The 16613-nt window shown below is 43.0% G+C and overlaps 1 protein-coding gene across 1 annotated transcript; it reads right to left on the bottom strand.

Annotated features, from left to right (window-relative positions):
• Window positions 1-6477: 6477 nt before the first annotated feature.
• Window positions 6478-15929, bottom strand: LOC145392887 (phosphonoacetaldehyde hydrolase-like protein). The gene is made up of 7 exons (XM_080267173.1): window positions 15908-15929; window positions 14253-14339; window positions 13360-13478; window positions 10097-10253; window positions 8044-8219; window positions 6971-7096; window positions 6478-6666 (listed from the first exon to the last, which is right to left on the bottom strand). Exons 1-7 carry the CDS (start codon window positions 15927-15929, stop codon window positions 6478-6480), a joined length of 876 nt encoding a protein of 291 aa, XP_080123299.1.
• Window positions 15930-16613: the final 684 nt, after the last annotated feature.

Genomic DNA, 16613 nt, shown 5'->3' with positions numbered 1-16613 from the left:
GGTAAGGAAAAATAAGGTGTTTGAACACTACCACTTTTGCCAGTGATTGTACTGTATACTGTACATAATTTTTTTTATAATCAGAACAGTTTTTAGAGTAACAGTGTAATCTTCTAAAGAAATATTAGTAAACAATTTAATTACTTTAGAAATCTTATCCCTGGTCATGTTACCGTGGAGTGAGGCAGAAAAACTACAGCAGGTACAGGTATGTGATTCTCCCGGTCCACCAAATTTCTCCTCGTGCTGTCATACGTGGACTTCTGTTGCTGCACTGCGTATGTGTGGCCAGCTGGAGTCTTAGAGAAACTTGGGACAGGTGTCAACAATCTGTGATCTTTGATATATAAATATATATATATATATATATAATTAGCAATTTAATAATAGTGAGTTCAGAAGTGGCATGACTCTCATTTTGTGAAATGTAACATAATTGGTGCCAAGACCAAATGAAGTTTGAAAGAACAGCTGCTGTTTATGGTGAAAAATAACCTGGTGTGATATAGTATATTTGAAATTTAAAAAAAAAAAAAGTATTATAGATTCTTGTGTGAGATATATATGGGTACTGGATAAGGGACATTGACTGAGGGTTTTAGAAATTGCTTAATGAAGGTCAGTAAAGTACAGATTTAACAAACTGGTATGAACAGGAACACTAAATTATTATTGTTTTATGTCACTCACCCCACACATGTTCTTTAAAAGTATTACTAAACAGTGTATAGGTAAATTAATTCTGTCTATGCCTACCACTATTGCAATGTGGAATCTAGCCAGACAATGATAGGTTTCTCATTTATTCTCCAGTATCATGCCTATAATTCATTATTTGAATGCTGGCATTTATTTTGCATTATTTGAATACAGTAAATAACTTATTGGTTAAATATGAAAATCAGTACATATTTATTCTCACATTTTGGGTAAGCAGATGGCAGAGATTCAGGTTTTGACATCTCCATCCCACCCTGCCACTGTTCTTATGCCACCTCTGACTTACTGATTCCAAACTCACGGCTAATCACTTATATTTACAGTTTTAAAATTCAGCTCTACAGTGAAATTATACAGTTTGGTTTAATAGATTTGTTGTGATTATGTAATACTGGTACTCTGTACTGTAATTAATTTTCTGCCCTTAATGTCAATATCCGTGAGATTGGTTCTACTTTACTGAAGCTATTGCCATAATGTGTGCCTGTTTCTTATATACAAGTATAATGTATTGAATTTGTATATTGTTATTATCCCATTCTGTAAGTTTTTTATGAGATATTTTATAATTTATTTACAGACACAAGGTTTTTTATCTTGTGTAAAATAAAAGTACCTTTGACTTTGTATGTAATCATTTTAAGATATAGCCCCTGTACAGTGCCGACCTTAAAAGTTCCCTATTGTGGTAGGTGGAGACACCCACCATCCACTCACTCGATGCAGTGCTACCATCAAGTTACTCGACACTGAGTGACAAGCCCAGTTGTTTCCTGTGACCTAGGAAACCATTTACTATGTTGGGTGGTAACCATATAGCCAACTAATGGATGCATGATGATCTAATGGGTTAAGACGTTCAGACCATTGTGGGAAGGGGGGAGTTTACTGCTCACCTAATGCCACAGGGCAAGTGCCTGGTCATTCTTGCCTTAAATGTTTAGACCAAGTGACCAAACCGTTGGCCCCTATGGTTCCTGGTGGGGCAGTAAGGAATGGGATGATGCTAAGTGGAAAAGTTCAGAGACAATTTGTAACATTAAGTAATGAAGTACGGCAATTTATCTGGGAACTTTACAACATGTCATAGTATTATACAGGTTTTAATCACAGTATGAGTTTTCTCGGGTCCTGGTCATCCTCATTTCAAGATTTTAGTGGTCTTAATTGCTTTTGTGCTTGACATCGTAAAGGCTTTCAATAGTCTGGCATACATCTTTGATATTCAAATTTCCCTCCTCTGATTTCCTTTTTATGCCTTCATCTCAAGTAAACTTTAAACTGTTCCTTAGCTGCAATCATGGGTGGCCATTGATCGGTTCTGTTATTGACCAACTCTTCTCCTCATATTCACTTATCCCTATCCAGTCATATGCTAATCATTCCACCCTTCATTTTCCCACCTACTGCCTCCCAACCCAAATCCTCCTCCTTACCTCCCAGACTTGCACATGCTTTCCTTTCCTCCTCCTTTCTACCCTAGGCCAGTCCTTTATTCACAGTGCTGTCCTACCTCTCGTCCCCTCACAACCCCTTCTCCTGTATCCTTCCTCCCACATCCCCTCGTCCCATACCCTATCCTACAACACCTCCTCTTCAAACAACTCCTCCTCCCACTCCCCTTCCTCGTAAATACCCTCCTCCCACTCCCCCTCCTCATAAATGCCCTCCTCCCATACCCCCTTCTTTGCTTATACTCTCCTCCCATTCTCCTTCCACCCACACCCCCCGTCTTTGCTAATACTCTTCTCCCACTTTCCTTCCTCCCACACCCCGTCCTTATACAACCACTCCTCCCACACCCCTTCCCCTCTTCCCACATCCCCTCCTCATACACCCCTTCCTCCCGCAACCACTCATCCATCAATATTCCTGAACCTTGTCCATCCATCTCTGTCTCTCTTCCATACACCTCCTTTCGAAACCCCTTCCCCATCCGTCTGTATGATGAAACCACCTCAGCCCTTTTAGAATGTAAAAGAAGGCTGAAGATTACTACCTGTCTACTGCAGGAGAATCACTGAGGGAGACACATCTTACTGAGTGACATTCTTCCCTTAAATTACCCCACGCAACAATCGAATTTATATCCAGGTCCCAATAATGCCTCTGGGTAAAGAGTCTAAAGACCCTAACGAGTTACAGTTCGTCCGCCATATACCATACCTTCCGCATATGGAACGTTGATATTCTGAAGGATATTTGTGCAATATGCGCCGATTATAAAACATATAACAGAAAAGGCTATTGAGGTGTAATAGTCAAAATAATTAAGGAGGTACTATAATTATTGTTTTCATCTGACGGAACGTGGTTACCCTCACAATTCGTAGTTGCATGAAATTTGATGAACCTCACTTACGAGGCAGGAACGAGTCTCCTTGGTTACCAGTTATATCAACCCTCTAATCTGAGTACACTTGGCCATGAATTGAGCCGAGAGAAGTAAGGGCTTCCTAAGCCGCGAAGGTGAGACTAAGCTCCGGCATGTTTTAGCGAGAGTTTAATCCCGGACCAAGCTCCGGCATGTTTTAGCGCGAGTTTAATCCCGGACCAATCGAGAAAACGCCGATACCGACAGCTGATCCTGTTTTGGCGAGGCACAGTGCTCGTCGGCTTGTGCATTGTAAGTGCCGTATTTACTTGTTTTTTTTTTTTTTTTTATATATATATAATATTGTTATGCTGGATGTGTTTAGACCAACTTCTTGTTCTAAAGACACCAGCGACTGAGCGGGTCCTCTTTCTAGACCGGAAATAGAATACTGTACTTACAAAGGAACAGGGCATGAAAACTCGGCAGGATACCTTAACACATCTATTGTCTCAGCTCAATTCCCTTTCAATATACATACAAAGATACACTGAATATGGATGGGGTAAAGTGACAGGTTAATTAATACTAGAATAACATATCACATGGGCACGGTGTTTACGCCTGAGTTAATACACGAGAGAATATCACAGCCGTGGTGACACTGTTCATACATTCGGTCTCTTTGGACTATACGTGGTAGGTTGGTCTCTTGGCCACACACTAGTATATTACTCTGGTTCTGGGGTGTTCAGACATATGCACAGTACTCTGGATAAACTGGAGTAGAGACCTTTATGGGTGGTTCTTCTATCTCACTGTTTTATATCAGTTACAGCCACTTTCACTGTTAAGTCTTTAGCACAACACTGGGATCTGGAGGCGTCGTCACTGGGCTGCTGGACCTGGGTTTAACTGAGGTGGCGCCCGAGAGTGGGAGGGAGCCCTTCTGGGGAGCCCTCCTGCAGAAGGCACGGGACAGCTCTCGGGGGCGTTATGGTCCGGGCGCGTGTCTGGTCTGGGGTGCAGGGAGGCCCTTTCCTGCTCGGGCCTCGACCTGGTAAGGGGCCCTCGGGACTGGGGCCGAACAGCGTCAGGAGTCAGGCCTGCCGCTTCTTGCTCCTGGCGGAGGGCTGATGGTGAGTGGGGCCAGAGCGGTCCCGCCTTGGGGTCCGCGGGCTGGCCCTGGGAGGCCTAGGACTGCGGTCACCTCTAGATTGGCGCCGTCAGGGCTTGGCTGCGGTACCTCGTCCGCGGGGCATCAGTCAGGGTCCGGCGTCGTCCAGGGGCAGACTGTAGGGCACGAATCTCGCCTTCGGCGACAGGACCTCGCCACCATTCCTGGAACGGCAGCACCTCCGGGGAACCACACCTGGAGGGAGAGAGAAAAGGGCGTCCCACGCAGCCGAGGGGTGGAGAGTGGGCCACGCAAGGGACCTTCCCCTCCAGAAGAACCCTCGGAACTGTGGATGAAGGGCGTACAGTGGCCGTCCCTTCCCCAGCGCGTACAGTGGCCATTGTTGTGGTTCCACAGCCCCTTGGGGTAGCAGCAGAAGGATGTACAGTGGCCATTCCTTCCCAGTGCATAATGGCCGTCGCCGTGGGGCTGCTCCCAAAGGAGGAAGAGGCAGATGAGGGATGCACAGTGGCCAATCACTCCCCAGCGCGTACAGTGGCCGTCGCCGCGAGTCTGCCTGCCCAACAGGAAGTGGCTGAGGGACGTACAGTGGCCGTTCCCTCCCCGGTACGAACAGTGGCCGTGCAGGGAATCTTTCAACGAACGTTACCACGGGGCTAATAGTCAAAATAATTAAGGAGGTACTATAATTATTGTTTTCATCTGGAGAAGTGGATGGGGGACGTACAGTGGCCGTTCCCTTCCCGACGCGTACAGTGGCCGTCGTCGCGGTTCCCTGCAGGGGTAAGCAGCTGAGGGACGTACAGTGGCCGTTCCCTCCCCGGTACGTATTGTGGCCGTCACCGCGGTGCTGTCTGGGACTGTATCTGGAGCAGTCCCACCCTGATCCTGGTGGGGACTGCTCCTGTAGAGGAGTAGTCTTGTTTCCCTGCGATGTTGTAGTTGAGCAGGTTGAGAGGAAGAGGGACATATGGCCGGGGTGTACCTGGGCCCGTTTCGCTCTCGGGCCGGCCAACTGTCATCCGGCCCACCGTGGTATCCTCCTGGGGTGGGGGTGGGGCTGCGGCTCCGTAGCGGGGTGGGGGGTCTGGCGCGGGAGCGCGCAAATTAAATATACTGATATAACGCTACTGCCAGTTACTCAAGTGGGTATGAGGGGCTCAACTGTGTCTGGTTTCATCAGTAATGGGACCGTATTGGTGGAAATGAGAGCAGAATGACTGCTGACCAAATCATCCGTCTGAACTTTCAACCGCCATCGTTTTGATTACAATCAGGTGGGGTACTGGGATGTCGCCATGGCAACAGGACAAGCCAATCCGAAACTGCTGGATAGTTTTGGCGAGACCCTTTTGGATCGGTAATCCGCCTCGATCCTAATCCGATCCGATCCCATTGACCCCGCCAAAATAGGCCTTTGACGTCCTTTACTTCTATAGCCAACTCTCTCTCTCTCTCTCTCTCTCTCTCTCTCTCTCTGTAAACACTGATAGACTGTTTCGGGAAGTATACTATTGATCATCCCTAACCGACACCACCTCCAATGACCAGACACCGACAAAACCCGAATTCTTCTCTGCTATGGAAACTTTCTAACATTACATAGCTCTTCCCGTGTGTTATTTATATTAAGTGCCACTACAGATTTCTTAAGAAACAAAGGATCAATAGTGCATCATATGCAGAAATAAACCCCTTCAATCCGATTACCTGTTTTCTGCTCAGTTCTTATTACTTCAAAATGATTTCAGTATCTGGGGAGATTTTTCGGACTGGAGACAAAATTTATCGTTCATGAATCCTTGTCAGACAACATTTCCCCAAAAGTGAAAGATAATGGTCCGTAAGTAGTAAAAATAAAACTGAATAATACGCCATCGGATACATGAGGATAACTCGTAAAAAAGAGGGACAAGAGAGCTTCCTTAGTTCACAAGAATTGGCACCCATATATCCGTCAGAAAAGAACTAGAATTAATATCTAACGACTGTGTGTCATAAGAACAAGAAGTCAATTTTGGTAGGTTTCAATATTGCCCTAGAACACGACACTCAAAACTCCAATTTACATCCAAGTTCCCGATTGTACTGCTTGATAAATAGAGGCAAGAGTGACGAACTTTGCCCAACAATCCGACCGGTCCACCCAATCAACATAATTATCATTATTATTATTATTATTATAAGAGTTTAATTGGAAGTAACCGGTGTGGTTGTACAGAGGGATACATGTGAAGAAAGGAAAGACAGTGTTCGAATATGCAGTATATTGTGTAAATTTCTTCTCCGTCTTCGTCTCATCCCCTTACGGTCGCTCGCCTGCCGCCATCCTCCTGTTAATATCCCTCACCACGGCGGGCACGTCCTTCACGGAGTCCACCACGTAATGGCTGCCCGCATCGTGTAAGAGGTCATAGGCTCCATTCAGCTTCCTCTCTAGTTCATCACGGGGCATGGTGTCTAGCTCGTCTTCAGGGGCTGCTACGTAGTTACCCTGTGGGGGGAGTTTTAATTTTTTTAGTTTGTCTTTATTTTTCTTTTTTTTGCCTTTCAGTGGAGGTGTTTTACCGTCAAAGAGTTCATGGCCAAATACTCCTTTACCACGCCACTTGATCCGTTTCTGGCGTTGTTCAAGTGATGAACTTTATTTACTGTATAGTTAAACGCCAAAAGATGTGTGATTTGTTGCGTAGACAGATGAGCGAGCGAGCGAGAGCAAGAGAGAGAGAAAGAGAGAATGTGTGTGTGTGTGTGTGTGTGTGTGTGTGTGTGTGCGCGCGCGCGCTTCAGTTACTCACCGTCTTGGCCACCCCCACCGCCCAGCATCCGGCCGTCAGTCCCTCCTTAATACCGTCCACTGTATCATCCACCTTCACCACCGCCTCGATGGGGCTCACGTCCAGCCGGATTGCGTTCAGCCACACCTGGGCCGAGATATAGATAGTTATATGGGAAACAGTAATGATAGTAATAATAATAATAATAATAATAATAATAATAATAATAATAATGATAATAATAATAATAATAATAATAATAATAATAACAATAATGATAATAATAATAATAATAATAATAATAATAATAAAAAGGTAACCCAACCCCACATTACTCTCTTCGAGGTGTAGGAACCCTAATCTAGTCTACCGTAATCCAGATGATCAGCTTACTTCCTTGATGACATTCTGTGATCCAAAACCTTCAGTCATTTATCAGGCACATCACTACAATTCCACTGCTATACTTAACCCAGAAAACACATCATTTAATCAGAGGACGTGCCTGTCGAACCTCATCAGTGCAGACATGCATCAAAGAGTGTAAAGGGACCCCATAATTTTACAAGAAATATTAATCTGGACTGTACATCATTATCCGGAACACTGGACTTTAAAATGCGACGCTAAGAAGTACAAGGGTGTGCACTGACCATATAGGGCAGAGGATGAACCTGTGGAATCTCATCGGTGGACAAACACAGTGTAAAGGAATCCCAGAAATGTAAGGAAAATACTGAATAAGACTGTACATCATTACATCAGATAAAAATGTGACTCTCAGAGTGAAGACTGATTATGCTGAGCACAGGAAGGGCCTGTGGAACCTCGTCGGTGGAGACATGTAGAGTGTAAAAGAAACTCAGAACCTAGAACAAACATCGAAGGGTGTAACGGAAACTCAGAAACTAGAATAAATACTGATGAGTGAAAGGAGACCCACATCTTAGGGTAAACAATGAAGTGTAAACGAAACCCAGAATATAACACTGAAGTGTAAAAATGCAGAATTAGGTCTCAGGGTAGACACTGAATGAGACTGTTAATTTGATCGTAAGAATGTGACGCTCAGAAGATCAGTTGCGTGGACTAACCATGTAGGGCAGAGGACGGGCCTGGGGAACCTCGTCGGCGGACACATATGCGTCGGGCGTGTATCCCTGGGCAGCGGCGATGGGCTTGAGCTTGTCCACGATGGCGGAGGGGTAGCCGGTGCAGGAGCCTATCTTGACGCCCATCCCTCGCAACTCAGACACGCATTCCAGAGTTCCTGAACGGGAAGCAGGGGGTGGGAGGGGGAATGTGAGGGGATGGACTTTATTTTAACCCTTTGAATTCAGTGAGGAATGGGTGTGTGGCTAACTTTTTTGGCATGCTTTTGATTAGTTCTCTCATGATCGTACACTTTCATTTACCTTGCTTTCTGGATCCTACCTCACCCAACCTGCAAATGGGAAAAAACGAGGCGGGATGATGATGATGATGATGATCTTTCAGCATATTCTTGCTACTTTCTGATGATATTATTCAGATTAGGAGTCTTTCAGTGAGAGGAATAAAAGTGACATCAAACCCCATTTGCAAAGAGAAGGCTTCCATTCGCTGATACAACCGGCTGGTGGTAGCCTATCTTGACACCCGCGCTCGCTAAGCGAAAGCGAGTACAGTACTGTATTATGCTTTGCTTGACATGTGTGTGTGTGTGTAATTCACCGGGTCGGTCAGGATCACTTGATGGTCGTGATCGTCAGCTTTTACCCTCCCGGAAGGGAGCTGAGAGCTCATATAGTCCGATCTAAGGGCAAGGCTGTGACCTTCACACACGCACACACCCATCCTCTTGCTCAAGGAGGACAGTGACCACCCGCTTTGTCAGTGAAACTTTTTCGCATCCCGAGCAAGGCGCGAACCCCCGTCTTAGCAGATGCTAGGCGAGAGCGTTACCACTGCACCAGCGAGCGGTATGTGTGTGTGTGCGCGCGCGCGCAATGGAACAGGTATTTTTCAGCGGAATCGGTCTGCTGATGATAGCAGGAACAGAATGTAGAAAAGTTTCATTCAGGGCCGAATATCGTGTATGAACCATGTCACTAAATATTAATACAAACATTAAGTAACTCTCTCTCTCTCTCTCTCTCTCTCTCTCTCTCTCTCTCTCTCTCTCTCTATATATATATATATATATATATATATATACATATATATATATATACATATATAAAAATCTATATATATATATACTGTATATATATCACTAAGAAAAGCTTATTTATATTAAGTACTTTTTTCTTGTAATGGTATAGGCCAACAGCATTACCAGCTTTGACTCGAAAAACCATACTCGTCTACTCGAGACACTGAAGCAGAGAGGTCGGTCACACCGAGCAAGGGCCTGAAGTTATAAACCAGTTAGTGACTCAGTGTTCAAAATAGTTTGGCAGTGTGATAAGTTCCCGGATTTGTTATGTCGACCGGTCTTACACTGAATTATTATATATCAAGACATCGGGAAACAGGAATATGATGTCACCACGGATAAGACGCCCAAACGGACATCAGATGTTCGCCACCAAAGTTCAGGTCGGTTATATAACAGTGACCAGTAAGTGCAATAGCGTTTAATTATTGGAATAGATGTTATGAGGCTTGACTGTCACTAAAAGCAGCCACCAAATTAATTAAGCTCTCGTATTCATTTAATTTGTTGTTGATTACTTCTGCTATGTTGCTAAATTATCAACCCGTCATTCATCATACAATCTACATTATATGCTTTAGTTTCCATTAACTGAGGTTTACATCTCACGGATGTATATCGATATTCTATAAGTTTTGCAGAATTATCTTATTCATCATCCCAATAAATTACGAAATATGGAAACTTAGGTAAACAGAAGATGGCAGCGGCTATACTCTTGTTACTCTAATTTAGTCTAGAATTGACGTCCCCCCATTTTCAGTGAGCAGCTTTCTTTCTCTCCTTCTCCCTTTCTTTCCTCCCTCCCTTCCCCCCCTATTTTCTCCCGTTTCCCTCCTCTTTTCTTTCTTCCCTTCTCTCCCCTCCTTCTTCTCTCCCTTTCCCCCTCCTCCTCCATTTCCCTTCCCTTTCCCCTCTTTTTCCCCCTTCCTGTCCCCTCCCCCTCTCACCGTCAATAATACTGGAGTGTTGCTGTAGGGCCGCGATGTTCTTGGGCACAAACCTGGCGTACATTCTGTCGATGTCCTCGGTTGTGGGTGGCGACCCCTTCACCGCCAGCCACTGCCTCCGCACCCTCTCCCCCTCCAGCATCTTGCATATGTGGGCCTGTACCACCATACGCCACCACCAGTCAGGGAAAAATATATATTGCTGTTTTTATGTGGCTCTGCAATAGACAGCCGAAGTGATGACGTCACGTTACCATGGCAATGGTCTTCTGATTCTAAATAAACATCCGGCATGAAGGCAATTTTACAATAGCCTATCGTCTCTCGTTTCTTCAGGGAGGAAGGGAACCAGTATATAAGTGCGAAAAACACTACAAATGTGTTCATATATCAACCTTCTCTTACTCCAGTGGTGTTATGTTAGGTAAATTTAAGGCTAGCATAAAATGTCTACAAAACTACTGTGAATCGAATTTGTCGAGTTTGGCTGAAAAATTTTACTTAATATATTTTGTATTATTTTATGGTAGTTAAATTTATTATTTTTAGCAGAAATAAAATTCACTTATGCAGCAATTTTTTTTTTTTTCTGACTTGCATGTTTAAGCGTAAAGTCGGTGAAGATGCTGGATCATCAGATGGGAAGTACTACACTTTGGTTGTGTCACATCGACAGCACAGAGGATCAATTTGAAAGAAAAGTCCAAGTTAAGCAATAAATATCGATCAGGCAGATATTTAGTACCATTTTTTTCAACTTCTTAATATGAGTTTACTTTTTGCCACACTGAAGTATATTCACTGGGTCACACTGCTGTATATTCACTGTGTGCTCAGTAGCCATTTTAAGGTTCATTTACTGTTACCTAATGTTGTGAAAATGGGGGCAGGGTGGCTCAGTGACAGAGCGTTTGACTGGAGACCATTGGGTCGAGAGTTCGCTCCCCGCCAGGGTAGCTGCCTTGCTGGGAGAGGTAGCGCTCTCCCATGCTGTTAGATCTATCAAGGTCTAGTTCGGGGAATTTATATTCATGATGTAAAGGTTTCACTGAGTTTTGTTCCAAGGCAAAGCTATATAGTAAGTAAAGTTAGGTCAGAATCTGATATAGCTCGATCTATTCTGTGTTCGTCAGGTCAAAATTTGATTTGGTAAGGTCAGGACCAGCGGTAGTCTAGATTAGTCAGCTACGTTGTTTTGGTTTATGTTACGTTTAGTGGTAGGCTATACAGTATTATGATGAATGATTGCTTTAATGAAGGCTATCATTAGAAGTGCATTTTACGTTAGAAGGTATAAAAACTCTTGCATACAGTTTTACCACGAGTTCTGCTTAGCACTTGGGACACGCTGTTATTTACTGTTTCAGCATCTTACTCTTTCAGTTATAAACTTGTCCTTTTTTACTGTTTTCTGGAATTTTTTCATTTTTATTTCATTGACAATTATTCATTACTAAGGAATGGAATGATAAGTTTTGAGACTGTTTCACATACTATGGTCGAACTGAGAGAAAAAAATAAATTTCAAATCCTTTTTTGAAACTGTTTTACTGAATGTTGATCCGGGGTACAAGGCATTAACATAGCTGAACAAATTGTTTGGGGCAACTGTTGAGTTCAAATCCCTCGCTGATATTCCGGTATGTTCGCCTTTGATCAGACATCTTGAATATAATAGTTTCAGTATTTGTGTGCAATTTATAACCATTCGTCAGTTTTAAAAATAAATGAAATAACAAAAGACCCGGCAGGATGTGTTTAATTCTTATTTTTCTTGCAGAAATATTCATATGCAATCTTCAAACACCAGATGGTGATGACATGCATTAATGTCATGGAAATTCTCACAGTTGTTGTACAAGTGAAATTGTTTAGTCAAGTGATGGGTGCGGCAGTATAAGTCTAATGGACTTTCATAAGTCTCACTCAAATTTGGTCTTCTAAAAAGACTGATGCAATTTCCAGCCTGCAAAAGCAATTTTGTAAACCTCTGTATATATCTCACAACTGTTCTAAAAACAGAAGTTGTCCCAGTGATACTGTGTATCATCATGCATTCTTGGCTCAGTAATATTATCTTTGATATAATTATGTTTTCAGTTTTCTAAGATCCAAATTCCCTCACAGCATTTTTTGTTAATTCTGCCTGGAGGATAATATTTTCTGACTTAAGCAAGGCTGGCAAGTTGAAAATTAATAGAACCTGCTTTAATATCATTTGAGCACGCAGTTCTTTCTTCACCCTGTAGGCTACAAGTTTTTTTTTTCTTTAGTAAACCAGTTCACTTTACTTTCTTAACACCTCTAAAATGACAGCTGCATCATAGTAGCATGAAGTAGGTTTTGTCGGCCAATACTTGTTACCTTTTCCCACTTTTCGTTTTCATCCATTAGAAAGCGAAAGAAACTATACTCTAAAGATTCGGACTGGTGATTACGCTCTGAAACCATGCAATGAACCATTTTTTTTTATGTATTTCTCTTTTATTTTGGTGTTATGGGAGAAATGGCATCGTATGCTATGTTTGTTTAGAACCAGCACTCGGTTGCCATGGTTACGTGACGTTACACTTTGGCTCTCACCTCGTATAATCCCACACCACCACCACCAGGCAGGGCACGGACAGGAAATACTACAAGTGACGACGCGGACAGTAAAGAGAACATGTGCTAAGTGTGCAAACTGAAATAGAGTGCACAGACAACGTGACATCTTTCTGAACACTGGGGAGTTATTAGAATAAAACCTTCCATTTATTTGCTCAGTGAGTATATTGCCTGAAAAAAAAGATAAAAAATCCACGGTTTGCTTAGATCAGACTCCCCTAGCACTTACTCGTGCTTAGGTGCTGAGAGAACCTATTCTGGCCACAGTATGGAAGTACAGCTTTGCAGTGATTAGACCCAGTGAGGCCACTGAATTAATGGGATTGCCCCCGTGACGAGAGCAAACTGCTTGCTTGTTTTAGATTTTTAAATTATTATTATATCTATTCATTTTCATATTTCTCTAGTTTCCTTGACCCTGACCTTATGATCCTCTTACTTGAATCTGACTTAGATACGATCAACAGCTGCCAGCCTACAAAACTCTGGGTTTCTAGCTCGTTTTCATATGTTAGAGCGTGGGCAGACAGACAGGTAGATAGACAGGGAGGTAGCAATTTTAAGCAAAGTAAGAGTAAAACGAGAATAACTCAGTTTCCATGGCATTACCATTATAAACATCACAGTAACAAGAGCTGCGACTTCATAATTCTTACCCTCTTATGCATACCCATCGGCGCCCTGGCCTCCTCGTTGGTCACATCAACGCCCTCTTCCCTGAACAACTCAATGAAGGCTTTGGTGGGAGAGAGCACGCCGCAGTCGATCACCGTGCCTGCAAGAGGTGTTCAGGTGTTCAGTGGTGGATCCGTTTAAGTGTTCCGTGATAGGTCAGCTTGGGTGATGGTCAGGATATTTACTCGTAACTCACAGTGAAGATGATAGCAAGGTATTCAGTGGTAGATCTGCTTACTGGTAGATTAGAAATGATGTTACAGTACCAAGATATTCAGAGTTAGATCATGTTTCATTGGTAGATTAGTAGAGTTGTTAGCAAAATATTCAGTGGTAGATCGTTTATTCGTAGATTAGTATAGAGATGTTACCAAGATATTCAGTGGCAGATCAGAATAAAGATGTTAACAAGATATTTAATAGATATTTAATGGTAAATCAATTTTAGTTATGTTCAGTAGCTGTTGATGTTGAGTAACCCCCGGTCTGTTTTGTCGAGCAGACTCATCAACTGCTGGCAAGCAACCACCCCAGCCGGGCTGTCCCGTGGAGTGAACCGAAATTTCCTTGTGGCGGCGCTTAGCCACAGCGAGGTGCTGGGAAGAGTGTCGAGGTTGCCTCCCGAGTGAACGCAGGATTTCCGCCTTTCCACCCACTTAACAGAGGCACCATAGTAGACTCCACACCACCCCGTCATTTGGCTATATGGTTACCACCCAGCGTTGTAAAAAGTTTCCTGGATTACAGGAAACCATTGGGCTTGTCACTCGATTTAGAGCCACGTAAAGTGGAATGAAGAGTAATAAAAGGTGACAGGTAAGATGGGAGAGAGGAGAGCTGACATGATAGATCAACACAAGAAACCAGGCTGCACCTGCCCAATCGAAGATGACGGCCTTGACCTTGCCCTGGTACCGCCTGGTGACCCGGTACTCGCTGCGGGGGTTCACCAACACGTCACCTGTGGGGGAAAAAAAAAAAAAAAAGTGCCGGATACGAAAGTTTACGTGAAACAGGAATTTGCGTGTCATGAGTGTGCGTGTCATGGAAGTTTGCTTGGCATGAGAGGTTGAGTTACACAAAAATTTGCATGATATCACAGTCTGCGTGACACAGCAATTTGTGCGGCATGAGCTGACATGAGTCTGCACAACGCAAGAGCTTGCTTGACTGACACTTGGTTCGTAAATCGGCTCAACCTAGATTTCAGACTAAGGCTACCCTCCCTCCAGTGAACGCCAATCTCGCATACCTCGCCATCCCATCCTTCTATTTAATCCTCCAAATATCGACTCTTTTATAGCCCGAGGATGTAGCTTTATTCTAGCTAACGCCTAACAATTGTATCCAGTTTAGGAAAGACTCTGGAAGTGAAGGAGGTAATCTAATAATAAAGATAAGTACACGACTCACGATAATGCCCACGGCAAAGCGCTACAACTTTGAACAAAAAAAAAAAAAAAATTGATAAGGGCCTGAGAAGATGGGGATCCCACCATGACAAGCACCTCTTTACTGATACCACCCTCACAGAGGCCATAACGATAACATACTGTTGATAAGAGGCCCATACTCTCCTGATTAGAACGTGGGAATCTTTGTGGCACTTCTTCCTTAGCGATTTATTTTGCATATTACACCTCCAGTGTGCTATCCATATATTTTAAATATCGACGAAGAGAATTATGCAGGTGCAATTGGTATAATAAATCGCTTAGAAGTGCAACGAAGCCTCCTAAGCGAAGACTGACCCCACCATGTATGGAATGAGCGCTTATGTAGGCCTCCAAGACGGGGTAGAAGGGCAGACACTGGGAATAAAGTGTTTTGATGCTTCCTCTTATGCAACTATATATATGTTTTGAACAAAAAAAAATCCTTTGTTAACTTTTTTTTACATGTTTGAGGAGATGACCTTTTTCTGTAGCCTTTTTTTTTTTTTACTTGGCCAGATTTTCGCCTTTTTCTGGCTTTTCATATAGCACAGTACCAGAATAAAATAATGGTAGGCCTATGGCTCTTCAGGCTCTTCATCCTTTCCAAAGCACTCCTTTGTGACTAGTATCACATTCTAGTGTTAATCTACAGTTAGAAAAAAACATTCAAGATGAAGATGACAATTTTAGGCCAAGTTAAGGTGAAAAGAGTATAATAGCAAAGAATATTCATGAGTACAAACTTAATGGAAAATTACTGGTTTTACTCTGCCCCTAAGCACAGTTTGTTTTTGTTGATGTACAGGATTTTTTTTTTTTTTTTTTTTTTTTTTTGTCTCTACCCCCAATCGATTTTATTCAGTTTGAGCTAGAACATAACTGCAGTGAAGGATGTAGCGAAGAACCAACCCATTCATAGCCGAAGATGCACTTGGAATAATTCTGGCTACCCAAATAATTATTACATTAAGCACAGGGATAATATTTTCACCAGCCAAGAAACTAAAGTGTATCCTAAGTAATTTCCCAGGACGAAGTTACACAAACAATTATGACCAGTGCCTTAGGAATCAAAATAAACGTTTCTGCTTACCTTTGACGCTGTGTAGATCCATTTCCTCGACGGTGAGAAAAGACTATAGGAAAGACAGCCAGTTATGTCCTCCCTTGTACCACGACCTCTAGATAGTCTTGTCTGGTTGTTACGCTGACTCGGTACAATGATACATGGTGGAGGGGAAGGGGAGGGGAGGGGAGGCGAGGCGAGGTGATGTGGCGGATGGCAGACTAACATCAAGTGGTGCGATAAGTGAAAGGCGGAACGGTTATAGATTCGAAAGTCCTATGGCATCCTAACTGATTCTCACCCCTATCGACGGCTGCTCTCCTAGCCAGCTGATGACTCAGTGCAATTGTCCTTATGCCCAACTTTCTCATAACCAAGAAGGAATATTTTGACAAACTGTAACAGAATCATTCACGATATATTTTAGGCCTTCTTCTAGGTGACTCATAGTACCTCTTCCATAGAGATTTGTTTTGTATATCACACCTTAACAGTCTCTTGCATGTTAGTCGTATTTATGTAGTTTTAATATGACGTAGTATGCATTAGTAACATATATGAGGATGTTGAGCTGTAAAAAACAGAATAAATCCCTAAGGGAGAGATGTTAGGGAATCTCCGGTCTTAAAGTACGACCCTTCATGTCTTTTGTAGTACGTTCATTTTAACTAAGCGGAAATCTTCGTCCTTTTGCAACTTATTTTTTCTCGGCTCAGCGGCAGAATAAGACAAT

The sequence above is a fragment of the Coenobita brevimanus genome, chromosome 23, assembly GCF_032717465.1.
Source record: "Coenobita brevimanus isolate Jiangsu-jjx chromosome 23, ASM3271746v2, whole genome shotgun sequence".
Taxonomy (NCBI): Eukaryota; Metazoa; Arthropoda; class Malacostraca; order Decapoda; family Coenobitidae; genus Coenobita; species Coenobita brevimanus.
This window is presented reverse-complemented; position numbering and strand designations above follow the sequence as displayed.

Excerpts from the sequence above, each read along its gene's own strand:
- LOC145392887 (XM_080267173.1), bottom strand. The coding sequence starts at position 15,929 with ATGGATCTACACAGCGTCAAAG. Across the intron at positions 7,097-8,043 it reads CCCGTCCTCTGCCCTACATG|GTGTGGCTGAACGCAATCCG; the intron begins GTTAGTCCACGC and ends ATCTCGGCCCAG. Across the intron at positions 6,667-6,970 it reads CGGTGGGGGTGGCCAAGACG|GGTAACTACGTAGCAGCCCC; the intron begins GTGAGTAACTGA and ends CTCCCCCCACAG.